Genomic DNA, 18,728 nt, shown 5'->3' with positions numbered 1-18,728 from the left:
AAGGCAGGGCTGCAATGATGTTGCAATGTGTTTTGGGGGATAAAGTTCATTTTCTAGGCAAATATTCACTTTGCAAGTAATTGCTGTTAAGCTGATCATTCTTTATAATATTCTGGAGTATATGCAAATTGCCATTAGAAAAAATGAAGCAGTAGACTTTGTAAAAATTAATATTTGTGTCATTCTCAAAACTTTTGGCCATGACTGTACGGTGGTTTGCGCATATCAGGCCTCAAATGGCTGTTGTCTGTGTGTTTAAAGTATCTGCCATGCCTCCTCGCTGTATTTTAATGCCTTTGGAATAAAGTTTGCTGAATTTTAACATGCTTATGAGGGCCACAATTCATTTCTTAATGTATGCTTTGCATCTCCTATTTTCTGTTTCTCCCCTCTGAAGTGTATGGGATAGTGTTCTCTTTTGGGTGTTGGTACTAATTCCTAGGATTTGATCATTTATTTTTTTTGTTTAGTTTTGCTTTTTTATTTTAATTGTATTTTATCCATTTTCCAAATCTTTGCACCCCATTGAAATCAAGCTTTCTCCCACTTATGATCAATTTGCATCAAGTGTGGGGAAATGCTATGCACAGTATAGGCAACGATATACTTTCAGGACTCATGGTTCCTATTAAGGGCAGGTGCAGACGACTGTAGATTCTCTGTGAGAAACAGGGCAATTACGCAAATGACTCTCTGATGAGCGTTTAGTCAGAGTGTCATCATAGTGTGATTCTATTCTCTCTGATGAGAAGATGGAGCAAAAAAATTCTCCATCTTCTCCATTCTGTCACTCCATGGAAGTTGGACTGCATTCAGATTTCATCTTATGCATTCCACAGGCTTATTTACTTGCATGGCCAAGTGCGATCAGAATATCGGCTCAAACTCGGGCACACAGAGATATTTTCCTCAGACACTCTCTTTCTGAGGTAAAATTCAGACATGTATGCTGCCCCATAGAATAACATAGAATAATATTGGTCCTACTGCGATGCGTTGTCTTGTCGGATCACACTCTGACCCAAAATATGGTTGTCGCCACCTGCCCTAACTAGAAGAGGACTCGTATTGCAGATTTTCACTTTCAAACTAATCCAGCCCTCAGACTTTGGGAGAGTTTATTTGGGGCATACAGTAACCATTATCTGCATTCTCATATCATAGAGGCTTAGAGAAAGAACCAACAATAACAAAGTAGAGAAGTCACACATTACGATATGAGAAAACTAACAGTTGGTACGGTGCCTTCTGTTGTCTGCTCAAGATAGCCCCTCCACAAAATGACAGTTTTTTGTTTGTTTTTTCATTTTGGGGGCATCGCCTAGACGAGGATGATACAATGTAAAGTATTAAGCGGCGAAATAATAGTTGCTGTAGTTGTAGTTAGGAACTTGGAATGAGTCGTATGTCTCCGAATAAGATCGAATGATACTAATTGCTCCATGTTTCTTTGTTAATAGGTTTAAGAGCTTATATAATGTAAATGGCATAAATATTTCATAGTATACAGCTTATTATCCTTTACAAATACTCCGTAAGTTACGCATGTATTACCTTTGATATAAATAAGAGTGCAAATTTTGTTCTATGTTTAATAATATATGTGAGTGTGTGCTCTGTATCATGCTTAATACTGTATACAAATATGTATATTTTACATTTTGTTTTGTGGTTAATATACAAATTTTAAAAAAACTAAAGACTGCAGTTATTGCATACTCCAGCATCGTGCTAGACACTCTCCAGTAGATATACAATTGTACCATCCAGTGGGCATTAGTGTCTCTCCAACCCTGGGAGATTGTAAATGTACGTACTTTTAATGGAGAAGTTAGCATTTCATGTGATCATTTTGTTGGCACGTGATCATTTTTACAACCTGTGTGCGAATTTAACCCTTTTCCTACATTAGACGTACTATTCCGTCCATGTGACCTGGGACCCAAGTCCCAAGGACGGAATAGTGCGTCTAGCGTGATCAGCTGCGCTCACGGGGGGAGCGCAGCTGATCGCAGCCGGGTGTCAGCTGATTATCACAGCTGACACCCGGCACTAACCCCTGGCACACTGCGATCAAACACGATCGCAGTGTACCAGAGGTTTAGGGAAGCATCCGCAGGGAGGGGGCTGCCTCCATGCTTCCCTGAGACCCCCACAGCAGCGCAATGTGCAGTGCTGCTGCGGGGGCCTCCTTCCCTGCAGGTCCTCGGATCCAAAATGGCGGCGGGGACCTTCGGGGGCCTGCAGGGAGCCGGCTTCCTCATGCCTGCAAAGCGCTGGCATGAAGAAGCCTCCAGCACTGCCTGTGACAGATCGCTGATCTGTCACAGCGATCGGTGATGTGACAGATCAGCGATCTGTCACATGACAGTGATGTCCCCCCTGGGACAATGTAATAAAGTAAAAAAAAAAAAAAAGTGTAAAAATAATTTATAAAAAAATTGCTAAATAAATTAAAAAAAAAAAAAAAATATTCCCCAATTCATTTTTTGAAAAAAAAAACAAGAAAAGTACACATATTTGGTATCGACGCGTCCGTATCGTCCTGCCCTATTAAACTGTCCCACTAGTTAACCCCTTTATTGAACCCCTTAAAAAATAAAAATAAAAAACGAAAAAAATAAAGCAAACAAAAAGTGCAATAACGCGCGATCAAAAAGACGGATATAAATAACCATGGTACCGCTGAAAACGTCATCTTGTCCCGCAAAAACCGAGCCGCCACACAGCATCATCAGCGAAAAAAATAAAGTTTATAGCTCGCAGAATAAAGCGATGCAAAAATAATTATTTTTTATATAAAATTGTTTTCATTGCATAAATGCGCAAAAGCATAAAAAAAGACATAAATGAAGTATTGCTGTAACCGTACTGACCCGAAGAATAAAACCGCTTTGTCAGTTTTACCACACGCGGAACGATGTAAGCGCACCCCCCCAAAAGAAATTCTTGAAACGCTGGTTTTTGTTCATTCTGCATCCCAAAAATCGGAATAAAAAGCGATCAAAAAATGTCACGTCCCCGAAAATGGTACCAATAAAAACGTCAACTCGTCCCGCAAAAAATAAGACCACTCATGACTCGGTGGGTCAAAATATGGAAAAATTATAGCTCTCAAAATGTGGTGATGCATAAACTATTTTTACAATAAAAAGCGTCTTTTAGCATGTGACAGCTGCCAAAAATAAAAACCCGCTATAAATAGTACCGTAATCAAATCAAACCCCCCGTTATCACCCCCTTAGTTAGGGAGAAATAGTAAAATAAAAAAAATGTTTTTATTTCCATTTTCCCATTAGGGTTAGGGCTAGGGATAGGGTTAGGAGTGTGTTGGGGTTAGGGTTGGAGTTAGAATTGGGGGGTTTCCACTGTTTTGGCACATCAGGGGCTTTCCAAACTCGACATGGCGTCCGATCTCAATTCCAGCCAAAAAAGTCAAATGGCACTGCTTCCCTTCCGAGCTCTGCCATGCGCCCAAATAGTAGTTTACCCCCACATATGGGGTGTCAGCGTACTCAGGACAAATTGCCCAATAACTTTTGGGGTCCTGTTACTCTTGGGAAAATAAAAATTGGGGGTGAAAAGATCATTTTTGTGGAAAAAATATGATTTTTAATTGTACGGCTGTACGTTATAAGCTTCTGTGAAGCCCTTGGGGGGTTCAAAGTGCTCACCACATATCTAGATAAGTTCCTTGGGGGGGTCTACTTTCCAAAATGGGGTCACTTGTGGGGGGTTTCCACTGTTTAGGCACATCAGGAGCTCTCCAAAATTGACATGGTATCCGATCTGAATTCCAGCAAATTTTGCAGTGAAAAAGTCAAACAGCGCTCCTTCCCTTCCAAGCTCTGCCATGCGCCGAAACAGTGGTTCCCCCCCACATATCAGGTATCAGCGTACTCAGGACAAATTGCACAATAACTATTCCAGTCCAATTTTTCCTGTTACCCTTGGTAAAATAAAAAAATTGAACCTGTTTTTTTTTAAACATTCAAAAAATTCCTGTGACGCACCTGAAGGGTTAATAAAGTTCTAGAATCTGGTTTTGAGCACCTTGAGGGGTGCAGTTTTTAGAATGGTGTCACTTTTGGGTATTTTCTATCATATAGACCCCTCAAAGTGACTTCAAATGTGATGTGGTCCCTAAAAATAAAATGGTGTTGTAAAAATGAGAAATCGCTGGTCAACTTTTAACCCTTATAACTTCCTAACAAAAAAAATGTTTGTTCCCAAATTGTGCTGATGTAAAGTAAACATGTGGGAAATGTTACTTATTAAGTTTTTTGAGTGCCATAGCTCTATGATTTAAGAGCACAAAAATTCAAAGTTGGAAAATTACAAAATTTTCACCAAATTTCCGTTTTTTTCACAAATAAACGCATTATATGAATGAAATTTATTTTACTACTAACATGAAGTACAATATGTCACAAGAAAAATTTGTCAGAATCATCGGGATCCATGGAAGCGTTCCAGATTTATTACCTCATAAAGGGACAGTGGTCAGAATTGTTAAAATTGGCCCGGGCATTAACATGCAAACCACCCTTGGGAGTAAAGGGGTTAAAAAAGCACATAATGCACCAGCAGGATAGTATACACAGATTTTAAGGGATTCATAAAGGGAATTGGAGGGATCCAGGGGTGGGATTCAGCCGGTTCTCCCCGGTTCAGTGGAACCGGTTGTTAAAAAAGCAGCCGGTTCCCCGAACCGGGGAGATCAAGAGCCGCGATCCGGTTCTTTGTTGCAGTGGAGGACTCTCTCTCTGCTTCCTAGCCCCGCCCGCCGGATACTGCACACTGATACGTGCTCTGACTACTGGGACTGAGCACACCCCGGCGGCCCCCGCGCACTGATACCTGCGTCAGTGCAGTGCGGCTATTGGCGGGTAACTGGAACTGTAGGCGTCACCGCGCGCCGCTGCCCAGTGTGAGCTGAGCCTGCACTGGACTCGTCTGTGGCCTGCCTGTGTGCCAGATCATCATTCTATCACCCGGCCTGGTCACCGGTGCGGACCGTGCGATGGTTTGCTGCCAGTGTGTGTGCATACGGTGGAGCAGGACGGGCAGTGTGGGGCCTGGGGGCCATCCAGGAGGCCTGGTCAACCGCTGGACTCAATTACTTCAGACGCAGCCTGTCACTGTGTACCGTACCACTCCAACGCCAGGTCAGTATGTGCTGCCTATTAGGGACCTGTGCTGCCTATTGGGGACCTGTACCTACTTATTGGGGAGCTGTGCTGCCTATTGGGGACCTGTGCCTGCCTATTGGGGACCTGTGCCTGCCTATTGGGGACCTGTGCCTGCTTATTGGGGACCTGTGCCTGCTTATTGGGGACCTGTGCCTGCCTATTGGGAACTTGTGCCTGCCTATTGGTGACCTGTGCCTGCCTACTGGGGACCTGTGCCTGCCTACTGGGGACCTGTGCCTGCCTATTGGGGACCTATGCTGCCTAATGGGGACTTATGCTGCCTATTGGGGACCTGTGCTGCCTACTGGGGACCTGTGCTGCCTATTGGGGACCCGTGCTGCCTATTGGGGACATTTACCTGCCTATTGAGGACATTTACCTGCCTCTTGGGGACCAATGCTGCCTATTGGGGACCTGTGCTGCCTATTGGGGACATTTACCTGCCTTTTAGGGACCAATGCTGCCTATTGGGGATTCTTGCACCACACCAGTCTGAGCCTGAGGTAAAAGTGGAGTTCCACTGCCACTGCGGCAGTGCAGTGCGGCTATCTGGAGCTGAAGGAGTCAACGCGCGCCGCTACCCAGTGCGAGCTGAGCTGCGCTGGACTCGAGTCTGCGGCCTGCCTGTGCTGTGCCAGCATCATCTTCATCACCCCGGGTCACCAGTGCGGTGGTGTGCTGCCAGTGTGTGTGCACGATGGAGCAGGACGGTGCGGGGGCTGGGGGCCATCCAGGAGGCCTGGTCAAGCGCGGGACTTACTTCAGACGCAGCCTGTGTACTGTACCACTCCAATGCCAGGTCAGAGCCCAACACGGTGACATGACAGTTACACCATGTATGTGGCTGCTTGCCCCAAAATGTGCCCTGAAATGTCCCAAGTTTGCCCTGGGCCTGTGCTGCATTCCCCAAAATGTACCTAGTTTGCCCTCTTTGTGTCCCCAAGTGCTGTGCCCTGAAATGTGCCCTGAAATCAATGTGTCAAGTATGCCCTGGGCTTGTGCTGCATGCCCCAATATGTACCTAGTTTGCCCTCTTTGTGTCCCCACGTGCTGTGCTCTGAAATGTGCCCTGAAATGTACCACGAATACTCTGTGTGCTGTGCCCCATAATGTACCAAGTGACAAGTATACTCTATATGTGCTGTGCCCCAGAATGTGTCCTGTACCAGGATTGCAGAAAGCCAGGTCAGAGCCCAACCGACCCCTTGTGTGCCCTGAAATGTACCAAGTATGTCCCCTATGTGTGTGCCGATGTGTGCTGCCTGTGCCCCATAATGTGTCCTGAAAAGTACCATCTACACCCTCTATGTGCCCCATAATGTGTCCTGTACCAGGAGTGGACAACACCAGGTCAGAGCCCGACGCCATGTGTGCCCTGAAATGTACCAACTATACCCTATATGTGTCCTGAAATGTACCAAGTATGCCCTATGTGTGCTGTGCCCATTAATGTGTCCTGTACCAGGACTGCACCAATGCCAGGTCAGAGCCCGAAATGTGTTCTGTGCCTCATTATTTTGGATGCCCGATTATGTGCACTGTGCCTCCTCCTGTACAGTCTGAGTTTGCCTTATGTTTTGTCCTGGGCCTCGCATCTCATTACGGATATTACTCTATAGATCAGGGGTCCCCAACCTGTAGCTCGGGAGCCACATGTGGCTTGCGGTCCCGTGAATTGTGGCTCACGACTGTCTGCCAGCTTGGTGCATTAGGTCCAGGTCTAGCAAACAGGTATGAAGAGCGCATCTCAAAATGGTGAATTTTGTGAGGAGCCCTGCACAGAAGGGCAGATCTGGATGCACATATGCTGGTCTCAAGGGTTTAGAGATGTTTTAGGTATGGTATGCTGGAGGATGGTACTACCTGTTAGAGGAGGTTCCTGAAGTCTTTCATGAGAGAATACTGAATTGGGGTATTGTGGGAACTCCCAGGATCTCAGTGTACGCAGACAGACTGTAGTATGATTCAGAATTTAGTGCACAGCCTGGCTAGCTGGTCAGTCAAGTGACACAGCTGCATAGAAATATATGCAGTTGTCACACTCGGGTCAGGAGAGCCGCAGGCCAGAAAAAGGTGTTTACATGGGTGTGGCTTAAAAATGGGTGTGGTTTTCCCCACACACAAACACAGAACCTGTTGTTAAAAATTTTAATCCCACCCCTGGAGGGATCCAATGGCTGGATATTCTTAAGGACAAAAATGTCCAGGAAGGATGGGAAATGTTGAAAAATGAAATTCTCAAAGCACATTTGTTAACAATTCCGAAAAGATGGAAGAATTAGAAGCATTTAAGGAAACCAGGATGGATGAACACAGAACTTAAGCACATGCTAAAAAGGAAGAAAGAAATGTTTATAGAATGGAAAGAAGGAGGCATATCTAAAGAAGAATATAATGTTGTCTGCCGAACCTGCAGGGCACGAATCAGATTATTTAAAGTTGACAATGAATTGAGGCTTGCAAGATACATCAAAAGCAATAATAAAGGATTTTGGGGATATGTCAAAAGTAAAAGAAAAGTCAAAGATAGTGAGGAAACACTTAGCTAACCTAAATGAATTAAAGTCTCCAGGTCCAGATGAATTACACCCCAGAGTACTGAAGGAGATAGCAGAAGAAATATCTGAACCCCTCTCCATAATCTTTGAAAATTCGTGGAGAACAGGAGAAGTCCCAGAAGACTGGAGAAGAGCAAATGTTGTTCCTATCTTCAAAAAGGGTAAGAAGGTGGACCCAGGCAACTATAGGCCGGTGAGTCTGACTTCTATACCAGGAAAGATCTTTGAACAAATTATTAAACAACATGTATGTCAGTGCCTGGATAAGAATGAAGTGAATAAACAGAGTCAGCATAGGTTTGTAACTAATAAGTCATGTCAGACTAACTTAATTTCCTTCTATGACAGAATCACTGATTGGGTGGATCAGGGAAATGCTTTAGATATAGTATATCTTGACTTCAGCAAAGCATTTGACAAAGTATCTCATGCAATCCTTATTGAAAAAATGATTAAGTATGGAATGGACAAGGCAACTGTTAGGTGGATTCATAACTGGCTTAGTGATCGGACCCAAAGAGTGGTCATAAATGGCTGCACATCCAGTTGGAAGAATGTCTAAAGTGGGGTACCACAGGCCTCTGTCCTGGGCCCTGTATTGTTCAACATCTTTATCAACAATTTAGATGAAGGAATTGAGGGTAAACTGATAAAATTTGCTGATGACACAAAGCTAAGAGGGATAGCTAATACTAGAGAAGAGAGACCGAGAATTCAGAAAGATATAAATAAACTGGAGCAGTGGGCAGCAACTAACAGAATGGTTTTTAACAGGGAAAAATGCAAAGTACTACATCTGGACAATAAAAATGAAAAAAGCATATACAGAATGGGAGGAATAAGGCTAAGCAACAGCACATGTGAAAAAAGACTTTGGTATACTAATAGATCACAGACTGAATATGAGTCAACAGTGTGATGAGGCAGCAAAAAAGGCAAATGCAATTCTAGGAAGTATTTACAGAAGCATACAGTCTAGATCACGTGAAGTCATTATTGCCCTCTACTTCTTTTTGGTCAGACCTCATCTGGAATACTGAGTTCAGTTTTGGGCGCCACATTTTAAAAAAGACATCAACAAACTGGAGCAAGTTCAGAAAAGAGCGAACAGAATGGTGACCGGTCTGCATACCCTGTCTTATGAGGAAAGGTTGCAGGATTTGGGAATGTTTAGCTTGCAAAAGAGAAGACTGAGAGGAGACTTAATAGCTGTCTACAAATATCTCAAGGGCTGTCACATTGCAGAAGGATCATCTTTATTCTCATTTGCACAAGGAAAGACTAGAAGCAAAGGGAGGAGACACAGATTAGATATTAGAAAAAACTTTTTGACAGAGTGATCAATGAGTGGAACAGGATGCCACAAGAGGTGGTGAGTTCTCCTTCAATGGAAGTCTTCAAACAGATGCTGAATCCTGCTTTGAGCAGGGGGTTGGACCAGATGGCCCAGGAGGTCCCTTCCAACTCTACGATTCTATGATTCTATGGAAGTACAGGCTCTTCTCACAAAATTATAATATCATCCAAAAGTTAATTTATTTCAGTTCTTCAATACAAAAAGTGAAACTCATATATTATATTGAGTCATTACAAACAGAGTGATCTATTTAAAGTGTTTATTTCTGTTAATGTTGAGGATTATGGCTCACAGCCAATAAAAACCCAAAAGTTATTATCTCAGTAAATTAGCGTAATTAACAAAAAAACGCCTGCAAAGGCTTCCTGAGCGTTTAAAAAGGTCCCTTAGTCTGTTTCAGTAGGCTCCACAATCATGGAGAAGACTGATGACTTGACAGATGTCCAGAAGGCAGTCATTGACACACTCCACAAGGAGGGTAAGCCACAAAAGGTCAAAGCTGGCTGTTCACAGAGTGCTGTATCCAAGCATATTAAAGGAAAGTTGATTGGAAGGAAAAAGTGTGGTAGAAAAAGATGCACAAGCAACCGAGATATCCGCAGCCTTGAAAGGATTGTTAAGAAAAGGCCATTCAAAAATTTTGGGGAGATTCACAAGGAATGGACTGCTGCTGGAGTCATTGCTTAAGGAGCCACCACACACAGACGTATCCAGGACATGGGCTACAAGTGTCACGTTCCTTGTGTCAAGCCACTCATGACCAATAGAGAACGCCAGAATCATATTACCTGGGCCAAGGAGAAAAAGAACTGGACTGTTGCTTAGTTGTCCAAGGTGTTTTCAGATTAAAGTAAATTTTGCATTTCATTTGGAAATCAAGGTCCCAGACTATGGAGGAAGAGTGGAGAGGCACACAATCCAAGCTTCTTGAGGTCTAATATGAAGTTTCCACAATCAGTGATGGTTTGGGGAGCCATGTCATCTGCTGGTATAGGTACACTGTGTTTTATCAAGACCAAAGTCAGCGCAGCTGTCTACCATGAAATTTTAGAGGACTTCATGCTTCCCTCTGCCGACAAGCTTTTTGGAGACAGAAATTTCATTTTCCAGCAGGACTTGGCACCTGTCCACACTGCCAAAAGTACTAATACCTGGTATAGAAACAACAGTATCGCTGTGCTTGATTGGCCAGCAAACTCGCCTGACCTTAACCCCATACATAATCTATGGAGTATTGTCAAGAGGAAGATGAGACACCAGACCCAACGATGCAGACGAGCTGAAGGCTACTATCAAAGCAACACCTCAGCAGTGCCACAGGCTGATTGTCTCCATACCACGCTGCATTGATGCAGTAATTGATGCAAAAGGAGTCCCGACCAAGTATTGAGTGCATTTACTGAATATACATTTCAGTAGGCCAATGTTTCTCATTTGAAAATCATTTTTCAAGCTGGTGTTATAAAGTATTCTAATTTACTGAGATAATGACTTTTGGGTTTTCATTAGCTGTAAGCCATAATCAACAACATTAACGGAAATAAACACTTGAAATAGATCATCCTGTAATGACTCTATGTAATATATGAGTTTCACTTTTTGTATTGAAGAACTAAAATTATTTTTTTACAGATATTCTATTTTTTTCCTCTGTATCACCTCCATGACTGTGTGACCTTAGTTCTCCGTGTTGCAGAATTGAGCTTTCAGCACAATAATAATCCCTGGGAAAATTAACATTTTACTTATACATTTCTGCAACCATTATCTCCATTAGCACAACATGAAGGATTGCAGGAAAGAATGGACACAAACAAACCGAAGCCGTCCCACAATACGTGACTAAACTTTAATCATTAAAATAGCACCACCAATACAGCCCCTCAAGGATAAATCTGCAGTTGTTGCAATTGTTCCAATTCTCCAAAGGTTCCAAGATTGTTGCAAGTCAGAACAAACAGCTCTAAAATATAAATGTCTGATCTAGAAAATGAAATATGGTGCTCAACAACTTTATCCTCTCATTTTAATTCCAATGGCTTTGGTGCTTTTACCTGCTGGGTTTCTTTTTATTAAATAAAATGGAAATCCACTATCACTGTAGTAGATGGAAAACACTATGATATGCAGATTTTTTTTCTAAAGCCAGTGTAAAAATTATACAAAAGATTATGATTCGTGGAGATCTGCTTTAAAGAAAAAAAGAAAAGAGAAGCCAGCGTTGCCAAGGTCTGAACGCATAACATAAAGTGCATTTGCACATAACATCTAACTGTATTCAAAATGAGATATTTAGCAAAAAAATTGCATTTAAAGTGGTCTTGCTTTTAATGTATCTAGGAGGCCGTAATGGCACAGTGTTTATTTAAAAACGTAGAGTAGGACCCCCCACATGAGATTGCCTTCGCGCGGCGGGGTGGCTCAATTGAATTGATCAATTTTTTTGCTAAATATCTCATTTTGAATACAGTTAGATGTTATGTGCAAATGCACTTTATGTTATGCGTTCTGACCTTGGCAACGCTGGCTTCTCTTTTCTTTTTTTGTACATTGGTATGTGGCTGACCACCACTGTTGCCGTGCGCGCTGGGTTATGTTCGCCATTTTTTCTGTGTTCACTGTGATGGATCTAGGCTGCTGTGCACACATACACAGCAGCCCCACCCTGCCCCAAGCTTTATTTAATTGTGCACCTGTATCTGAACCTGCATTGCCCTTCATCTATGCTTGCTGGTCAGGCAATGTGTGGAGGCTAAACCTGACACGTCTGCATTCAGACCTGGTTGGCCTTCATCCGCACTTGCCTTTTCTGGCATCATGGGAGCGATCCAGATATGCTCAGGTACGGATTGCATTTAAAGTGGTCTTGCTTTTAATGTATCTAGGAGGCCGTAATGGCACAGTGTTTATTTAAAAACGTAGAGTAGGACCCCCCACATGAGATTGCCTTGGCGCGGCGGGGTGGCTCAATTGAATTGATCAATTTTTTTGCTAAATATCTCATTTTGAATACAGTTAGATGTTATGTGCAAATGCACTTTATGTTATGCGTTCTGACCTTGGCAACGCTGGCTTCTCTTTTCTTTTTATCTGCTTTAAAGGCCCTTTAAGTTTTCCAGTCATTTCTGTTTTACTAAAGAAATAATAATCCAACTTCTCATTACATTTCTGGAGAAACTTTTCTCTCTTTTGCACCGTGCCTCTATTACTTTTCTTATAAATGTATGGATATATTGACATTTGGGTGTTACAAGTTGGAGGTGTGTCCCTACACTGACCAATCAGTGCTTCCAATATCACACTTTGTAGGGACACACCCCTTTGACAAGAGGGTGTTGGGTTGGTAATAGCCAGTTGTCAATTTATTCAAAAATTTCTAAAAGGAAAAAAGTAGTATTGCAGAGATATAATAAAAAAATACTTTATAATTGTAATTTCAACAAGAAAAAATATTTGCTCAAACAGGAATCAGGAGAGATGAAGTGTGATCTTTAAATTTAACTGTTCAATCCATTCAATTATATACTTTCCTCCAGTAAAAAAAAATGTATCAATGTATTTTTTTTGTTTGTGTGCAAGAACTTTTTTTTAATCATAATCGTTTTTTAGAGCGATTACTTAAAGGGAATTTGTCATGGTGAAAATGTTATCTCCTTTTCAGGCTGAATGTTATAAAGCAGGATGAGCTGAGCAGAATGATATACATTTTGGTGGGAAAAGATTCAGTAAAACTTTTATTCATTGAAATCCCTGGTGTTTATATAGATGAGTCCAGTGGGCGGTTCTACAACTGATGCACAGTCATACAGGGAAGACTGTCACTGATTAGTACCGCCTACTGGACTCATGTAGAAAACAGGGACTTCTATGAATAAAATGTAAGTTATACAGAATCTTTTCCAACAAACCTATATATCATTCTGCGCAGCTTTTCCTGTTGCTGTCCACAGATGAGACTGCAAGTACAACATGGCAGGTTCTATTTAACTTGCATAATCCTTGTTATTGCATATTTAACTGAATGTATATTGAATTTTTATATGTTTATGTTGCATTATTCTTTTTCCATTATCCTCTTGTCTTACAGATGTTTTTCCTTTGCACAAGATCTTCCACTTGTGGGACACACTGCTCTTGGGGAATGCCTCTTTCCCTTTCTGTATTGGGGTGGCTATTTTGCAGCAGCTGAGAGTCCGGCTTCTTGCTAATGGATTTAATGAATGCATTCTGCTTTTTTCTGATTTACCAGGTATGACATTGCCTAAAGACTTAAATGAACTTGATATTTCAAAAATTGCCTCATGAACAACTGAAAGTTTGTGACTTGTCATCTTTACATTGACGGTTCTAATGCAGTATTTGAAGTAGCACATTTCTGGCTTATTAAAGGGTTATACCTCCAAATAATCAAGTTAGCTACTATCCACACAGGTGATCCATCAATGGCATACCCAGTAATCTCAAGTTTGGTGCTCCGAACCCTGTTAGGATAGGATATGGGTTGAACTAGATGGACTTAAAGTCTTCCTTCCACCTTAATAACTATGTTACTATTATATGTAAAGAAACCTCACAATCTCTAAATAAGGGGAAGTGAATATCTTACCAAGGTCACAAAAAGTTTTACAAATGAATAAATAGAATTAGCAAATAAATGCCTAAGTTGTATTATGAGTCTGAATTTCACATGTAGTCACAGACCATGATGTGAAAATTACACCCGTAGATTTGCTGCTTATATTTAAAGATTACCATATTTTTCCAACTATAAGACACACTGGATCATAATGCGCACCTTTGTTTCAGAGGAGGAAATTAGAAAAGAAATTGAAGCAAAATGTGGTCAATTTTGTACTACAAATGTACCCAACCCTGGCATGTGTGTGTATGTGTGTGTGTGTATATATATATATATATATATATATATATATATATATACATACAGTGGGGAAAAAAAGTATTTAGTCAGTCAGCAATAGTGCAAGTTCCACCACTTAAAAAGATGAGAGGCGTCTGTAATTTACATCATAGGTAGACCTCAACTATGGGAGACAAACTGAGAAAAAAAAATCCAGAAAATCACATTGTCTGTTTTTTTTTTTATTTTATTTGCATATTATGGTGGAAAATAAGTATTTGGTCAGAAACAAAATTTCATCTCAATACTTTGTGATATATCCTTTATTGGCAATGACAGAGGTCAAACGTTTTCTGTAAGTCTTCACAAGGTTGCCACACACTGTTGTTGGTATGTTGGCCCATTCCTCCATGCAGATCTCCTCTAGAGCAGTGATGTTTTTGGCTTTTCGCTTAGCAACACGGACTTTCAACTCCCTCCAAAGGTTTTCTATAGGGTTGAGATCTGGAGACTGGCTAGGCCACTCCAGGACCTTGAAATGCTTCTTACGAAGCCACTCCTTCGTTGCCCTGGAGGTGTGCTTTGGATCATTGTCATGTTGAAAGACCCAGCCACGTTTCATCTTCAATGCCCTTGCTGATGGAAGGAGGTTTGCACTCAAAATCTCACGATACATGGCCCCATTCATTCTTTCATGTATCCAGATCAGTCGTCCTGGCCCCTTTGCAGAGAAACAGCCCCAAAGCATGATGTTTCCACCACCATGCTTTACAGTAGGTATGGTGTTTGATGGATGCAACTCAGTATTCTTTTTCCTCCAAACACGACAAGTTGTGTTTCTACCAAACAGTTCCAGTTTGGTTTCATCAGACCATAGGACATTCTCCCAAAACTCCTCTGGATCATCCAAATGCTCTCTAGCAAACTTCAGACGGGCCCGGACATGTACAGGCTTAAGCAGTGGGACACGTCTGGCACTGCAGGATCTGAGTCCACGGTGGCGTAGTGTGTTACTTATGGTAGGCCTTGTTACATTGGTCCCAGCTCTCTGCAGTTCATTCACTAGGTCCCCCCGCGTGGTTCTGGGATTTTTGCTCACCGTTCTTGTGATCATTCTGACCCCACGGGGTGGGATTTTGCGTGGAGCACCAGATCGAGGGAGATTATCAGTGGTCTTGTATGTCTTCCATTTTCTAATTATTGCTCCCACAGTTGATTTCTTCACTCCAAGCTGGTTGGCTATTGCAGATTCAGTCTTCCCAGCCTGGTGCAGGGCTACAATTTTGTTTCTGGTGTCCTTTGACAGCTCTTTGGTCTTCACCATAGTGGAGTTTGGAGTCAGACTGTTTGAGGGTGTGCACAGGTGTCTTTTTATACTGATAACAAGTTTAAACAGGTGCCATTACTACAGGTAATGAGTGGAGGAAAGAGGAGACTCTTAAAGAAGAAGTTACAGGTCTGTGAGAGCCAGAAATCTTGATTGCTTGTTTCTGACCAAATACTTATTTTCCACCATAATATGCAAATAAAATGAAAAAAAAACAGACAATGTGATTTTCTGGATTTTTTTTTCTCAGTTTGTCTCCCATAGTTGAAGTCTACCTATGATGTAAATTACAGACGCCTCTCATCTTTTTAAGTGGTGGAACTTGCACTATTGCTGACTGACTAAATACTTTTTTTCCCCACTGTATATATATATGTATGTGAGCAACGACAAAGCAAAGTCCAGCAATAACGTGAGCAATCCAGGATGCTGTTAAAAATTTTTTTCTTTTTATTCATAAATCCATTAAAATGCAATGGTCCAAGCAGTTCAAAACAGCAATAACGCAGGAAAGTCGTGCAGATAGGACTACGCGTTTCAGCGGTAGAACCCGCCTTCTTCACGGTCCAGAATCTAATCTGCTTTCCAAACATGGAACCTTATATACATCCCACTCCCATCAGGGTAATTATAAACATATGTGAGAGACTTAAAAACATGTGCTATAAAAGCAGATCAAACATATAAACTATCCACATATTGATCAGTATACAACATGCATAAAGATTATAAGGGAAGAATTCAACATATTGGAGAAAAATACATTAGGAATGTCCGATAACCTGACCATAAGATTTAAGGCCCTGTGCACACAGTGCAGACTCCGTGCAGTTCCGCAGCAGATTTGGCCCTGCAGAACCGCAGCAGAAAAGCAACAGAACTGCACGTGATGCACAGTACCATTTAAGGCTATGTAAAACAAAAATTAAATGCGGTGCCAATATCTGTAAGTGCTGCGGTTTTGCTAATAAATCTAAAATATTTACATCTATCTCCAATAAAAAACAGTTTAATGTTTGTTCTTTTATAAACTGCAATACGGAGAATGTAGTGTATCTAATTAATTGCAATATATGCCGTATGCAATATGTAGGTTGCACGATGAACCCCCTTAAAACTAGAATCCGCAAACACCTATCAGACGCTAGTAATTTGCCTATGGTTGGTGCATCAGTAGTATCCCGACATTTTTCAAAAAAACATAATGGGGATTTACGCGGTTTCTCCTTTATGGGCATAGAGCATTTAAAAAAACCATTGAGAGGGGGAGATTTTCATAAAAAAGTGCTTGCAAGAGTAAGTAGGTGGATATTTGAGTTGGGGACTCGCATGCCACAGGGCTTTTATAACCGCCTGGATATCATCATTGATATATTTGTATTATATAATGCTGGTTAATATTATTGTTCTATGTTTTTGTACCACTGGGGCTATGTGCACACGGTGCGGATTCTGCTGTGGAATTTTCCGCGTAGATTTTGCTAAATCTTTAGGTAAGATGATCTGCGTTTTGCCTGCAGTTTTAGTGCAGATTTAGTGCAGATTTGTCGCAGATTTGGTGCAGTTTTTGTGCGGATTTCCCCTGCAGTTTCCGCCTGCAGATTTCTATAATGGAGCAGGTGGAGAGCTGCAGCAGAGCCGCACAGGAGAAGCGATATGCTGCTTCTTTTTTTCTGCACCAGATCTGCGCAGAAAAATCTGCAGCATGTGCACAGCCTTTTTTGTTTTACATAGCCTTAAATGGTACTGTGCATAATGTATGTCTATAAGGTTCCATGTTTGGAAAGCAGATTAGATTCTGGACCGTGAAGAAGGCGGGTTCTACCGCTGAAACGCGTAGTCCTATCTGCACGACTTTCCTGCGTTATTGCTGTTTTGAACTGTTTTGAACTGTTTGGACCATTGCATTTTAATGGATTTATGAATAAAAAGAAAAAAAATTTTAACAGCATCCTGGATTGCTCACGTTATTGCTGGACTTTGCTTTGTCATTGTTCACATTTGTATGGATGGACTCCTACATCCAGATCCGGGCACAACGGAGTTAACCAGGTCAGCTGAGGTTCCAGGTGGTTCACAGGAGTGAGCTGGTCTACATTGTTGGATATATATATATATATATATATATATATATATATATATATATATATATATATATATATAATATAGAATATAGTATTATGAATTGGTTTTTTTTCTGACAAAGAAAGTTGGTCAAAATTACAAATAAGTAACCTAGTGCTTTCAGACCTCAAATAATGCAAAGAAAACAAGTTCGTAATCATTTAGAAACAACAATACTAATGTTTTAACACAGGAAGATTTCAGAAATCAATATTTTGTTGAATAACCATGATTTTTATTCTCTGCTTTCATGCATCTTGGCATGCTTGCCACACCAGTCTTTCACACTGCTTCTGTCACAAAAATTTCAGCAGTTCTGTTTGAAGGCTTGTGACTATCCATCATCCTCTTGATTGCCTTCCAGAGGTTTAATTTTTGCCAGAGACCTGTGTATTTATATATATATATATATATATATATATATATATATATATATATATATATAGGTATACATGGTCCCCTCATAACCATCCTGGTATGCGTGCCCCCCTTATCCCTATCCTGGTATGTATGGCCCACCATCCCTATCCTGGTATGCATTGCCCCCTCATCCCCATCCTGGTATGCATGGCCCCTTCATCACCATCCTGGTATGCATGGCCCCCTCATCCCCATCCTAGTCTGCATGGTCCCCTCATCCCCATCCTGGTATGCATGGTGCCCATCACCATCCTGGTATGCATGGCCCCCCTCATCCCTATCCTGGTATGCAGGTCCCCCATCTCCATCCTGTATGAATGGCCTCATCCTGGTATGAATTGCCACCTCATCTCTATCCTGGTATGCATGGCCCCCCACAAGAAAAACAATAAAAAAAACATAAACCGTTATACTTACCTTCCCTGCACTTCCTCACTGCGTCCTGTTAGTAGCATATGGCAGTGACGTCATGCGCTGTCTAAAAGCAGAGGGCAGCTGCTGGAATACTCACTGTTCCCCACACCGGGACTATGGGCGTGGGGATCAGTGAATATTCACTGAGCTTTAATAGCGGGCACAGTGTTAGCTGCAGCCACCGGCTTCCTGCAGCTGACGGGCATTCACTTCTGGCCGCTATTAAAGGGAGTGAATTTTCACTGCTCTCCACTCCCATGGGCGTGGAGAGCAGTAAATATTTCTCTTTAGCAGCGGTCACAGGAGTTCGCCACAGCAACCGGCTTCTGCCTCCTGTTACTCACTGCTTTGCCGCTGTCGCTCCTCCACCTCCACAGCCAGAGGATGTACATCCGGACTGTAAGACCCACCACCATTTCTGGAGAAAAAAGTGCGTCTTATAGTCCAATAAATACAGTAATTCCAAGATCACTGTGAA

At 41.8% G+C, this 18,728-nt stretch overlaps 1 protein-coding gene across 4 annotated transcripts in view; it reads left to right on the top strand.

Moving 5' to 3' along the window:
* TBCK (TBC1 domain containing kinase) overlaps positions 1-18,728 on the top strand; it is a 536,201-nt gene that overhangs the window by 320,680 nt on the left and 196,793 nt on the right. For all 4 annotated transcript variants that reach the window (XM_073571832.1, XM_073571833.1, XM_073571835.1 and 1 more), the window contains one exon: positions 13,195-13,356. In XM_073571832.1, the coding sequence (XP_073427933.1) occupies positions 13,195-13,356 (162 nt within the window). The remainder of the gene's footprint in view (positions 1-13,194; positions 13,357-18,728) is intronic.

The sequence above is a fragment of the Dendrobates tinctorius genome, unplaced genomic scaffold (genome assembly GCF_039654945.1).
Source record: "Dendrobates tinctorius isolate UK_male_01 unplaced genomic scaffold, ASM3965494v1 ptg000030l, whole genome shotgun sequence".
Taxonomy (NCBI): Eukaryota; Metazoa; Chordata; class Amphibia; order Anura; family Dendrobatidae; genus Dendrobates; species Dendrobates tinctorius.
Note: the sequence above shows the minus strand (reverse complement) of the source record. Positions and strands in the feature narration are given on the sequence as shown.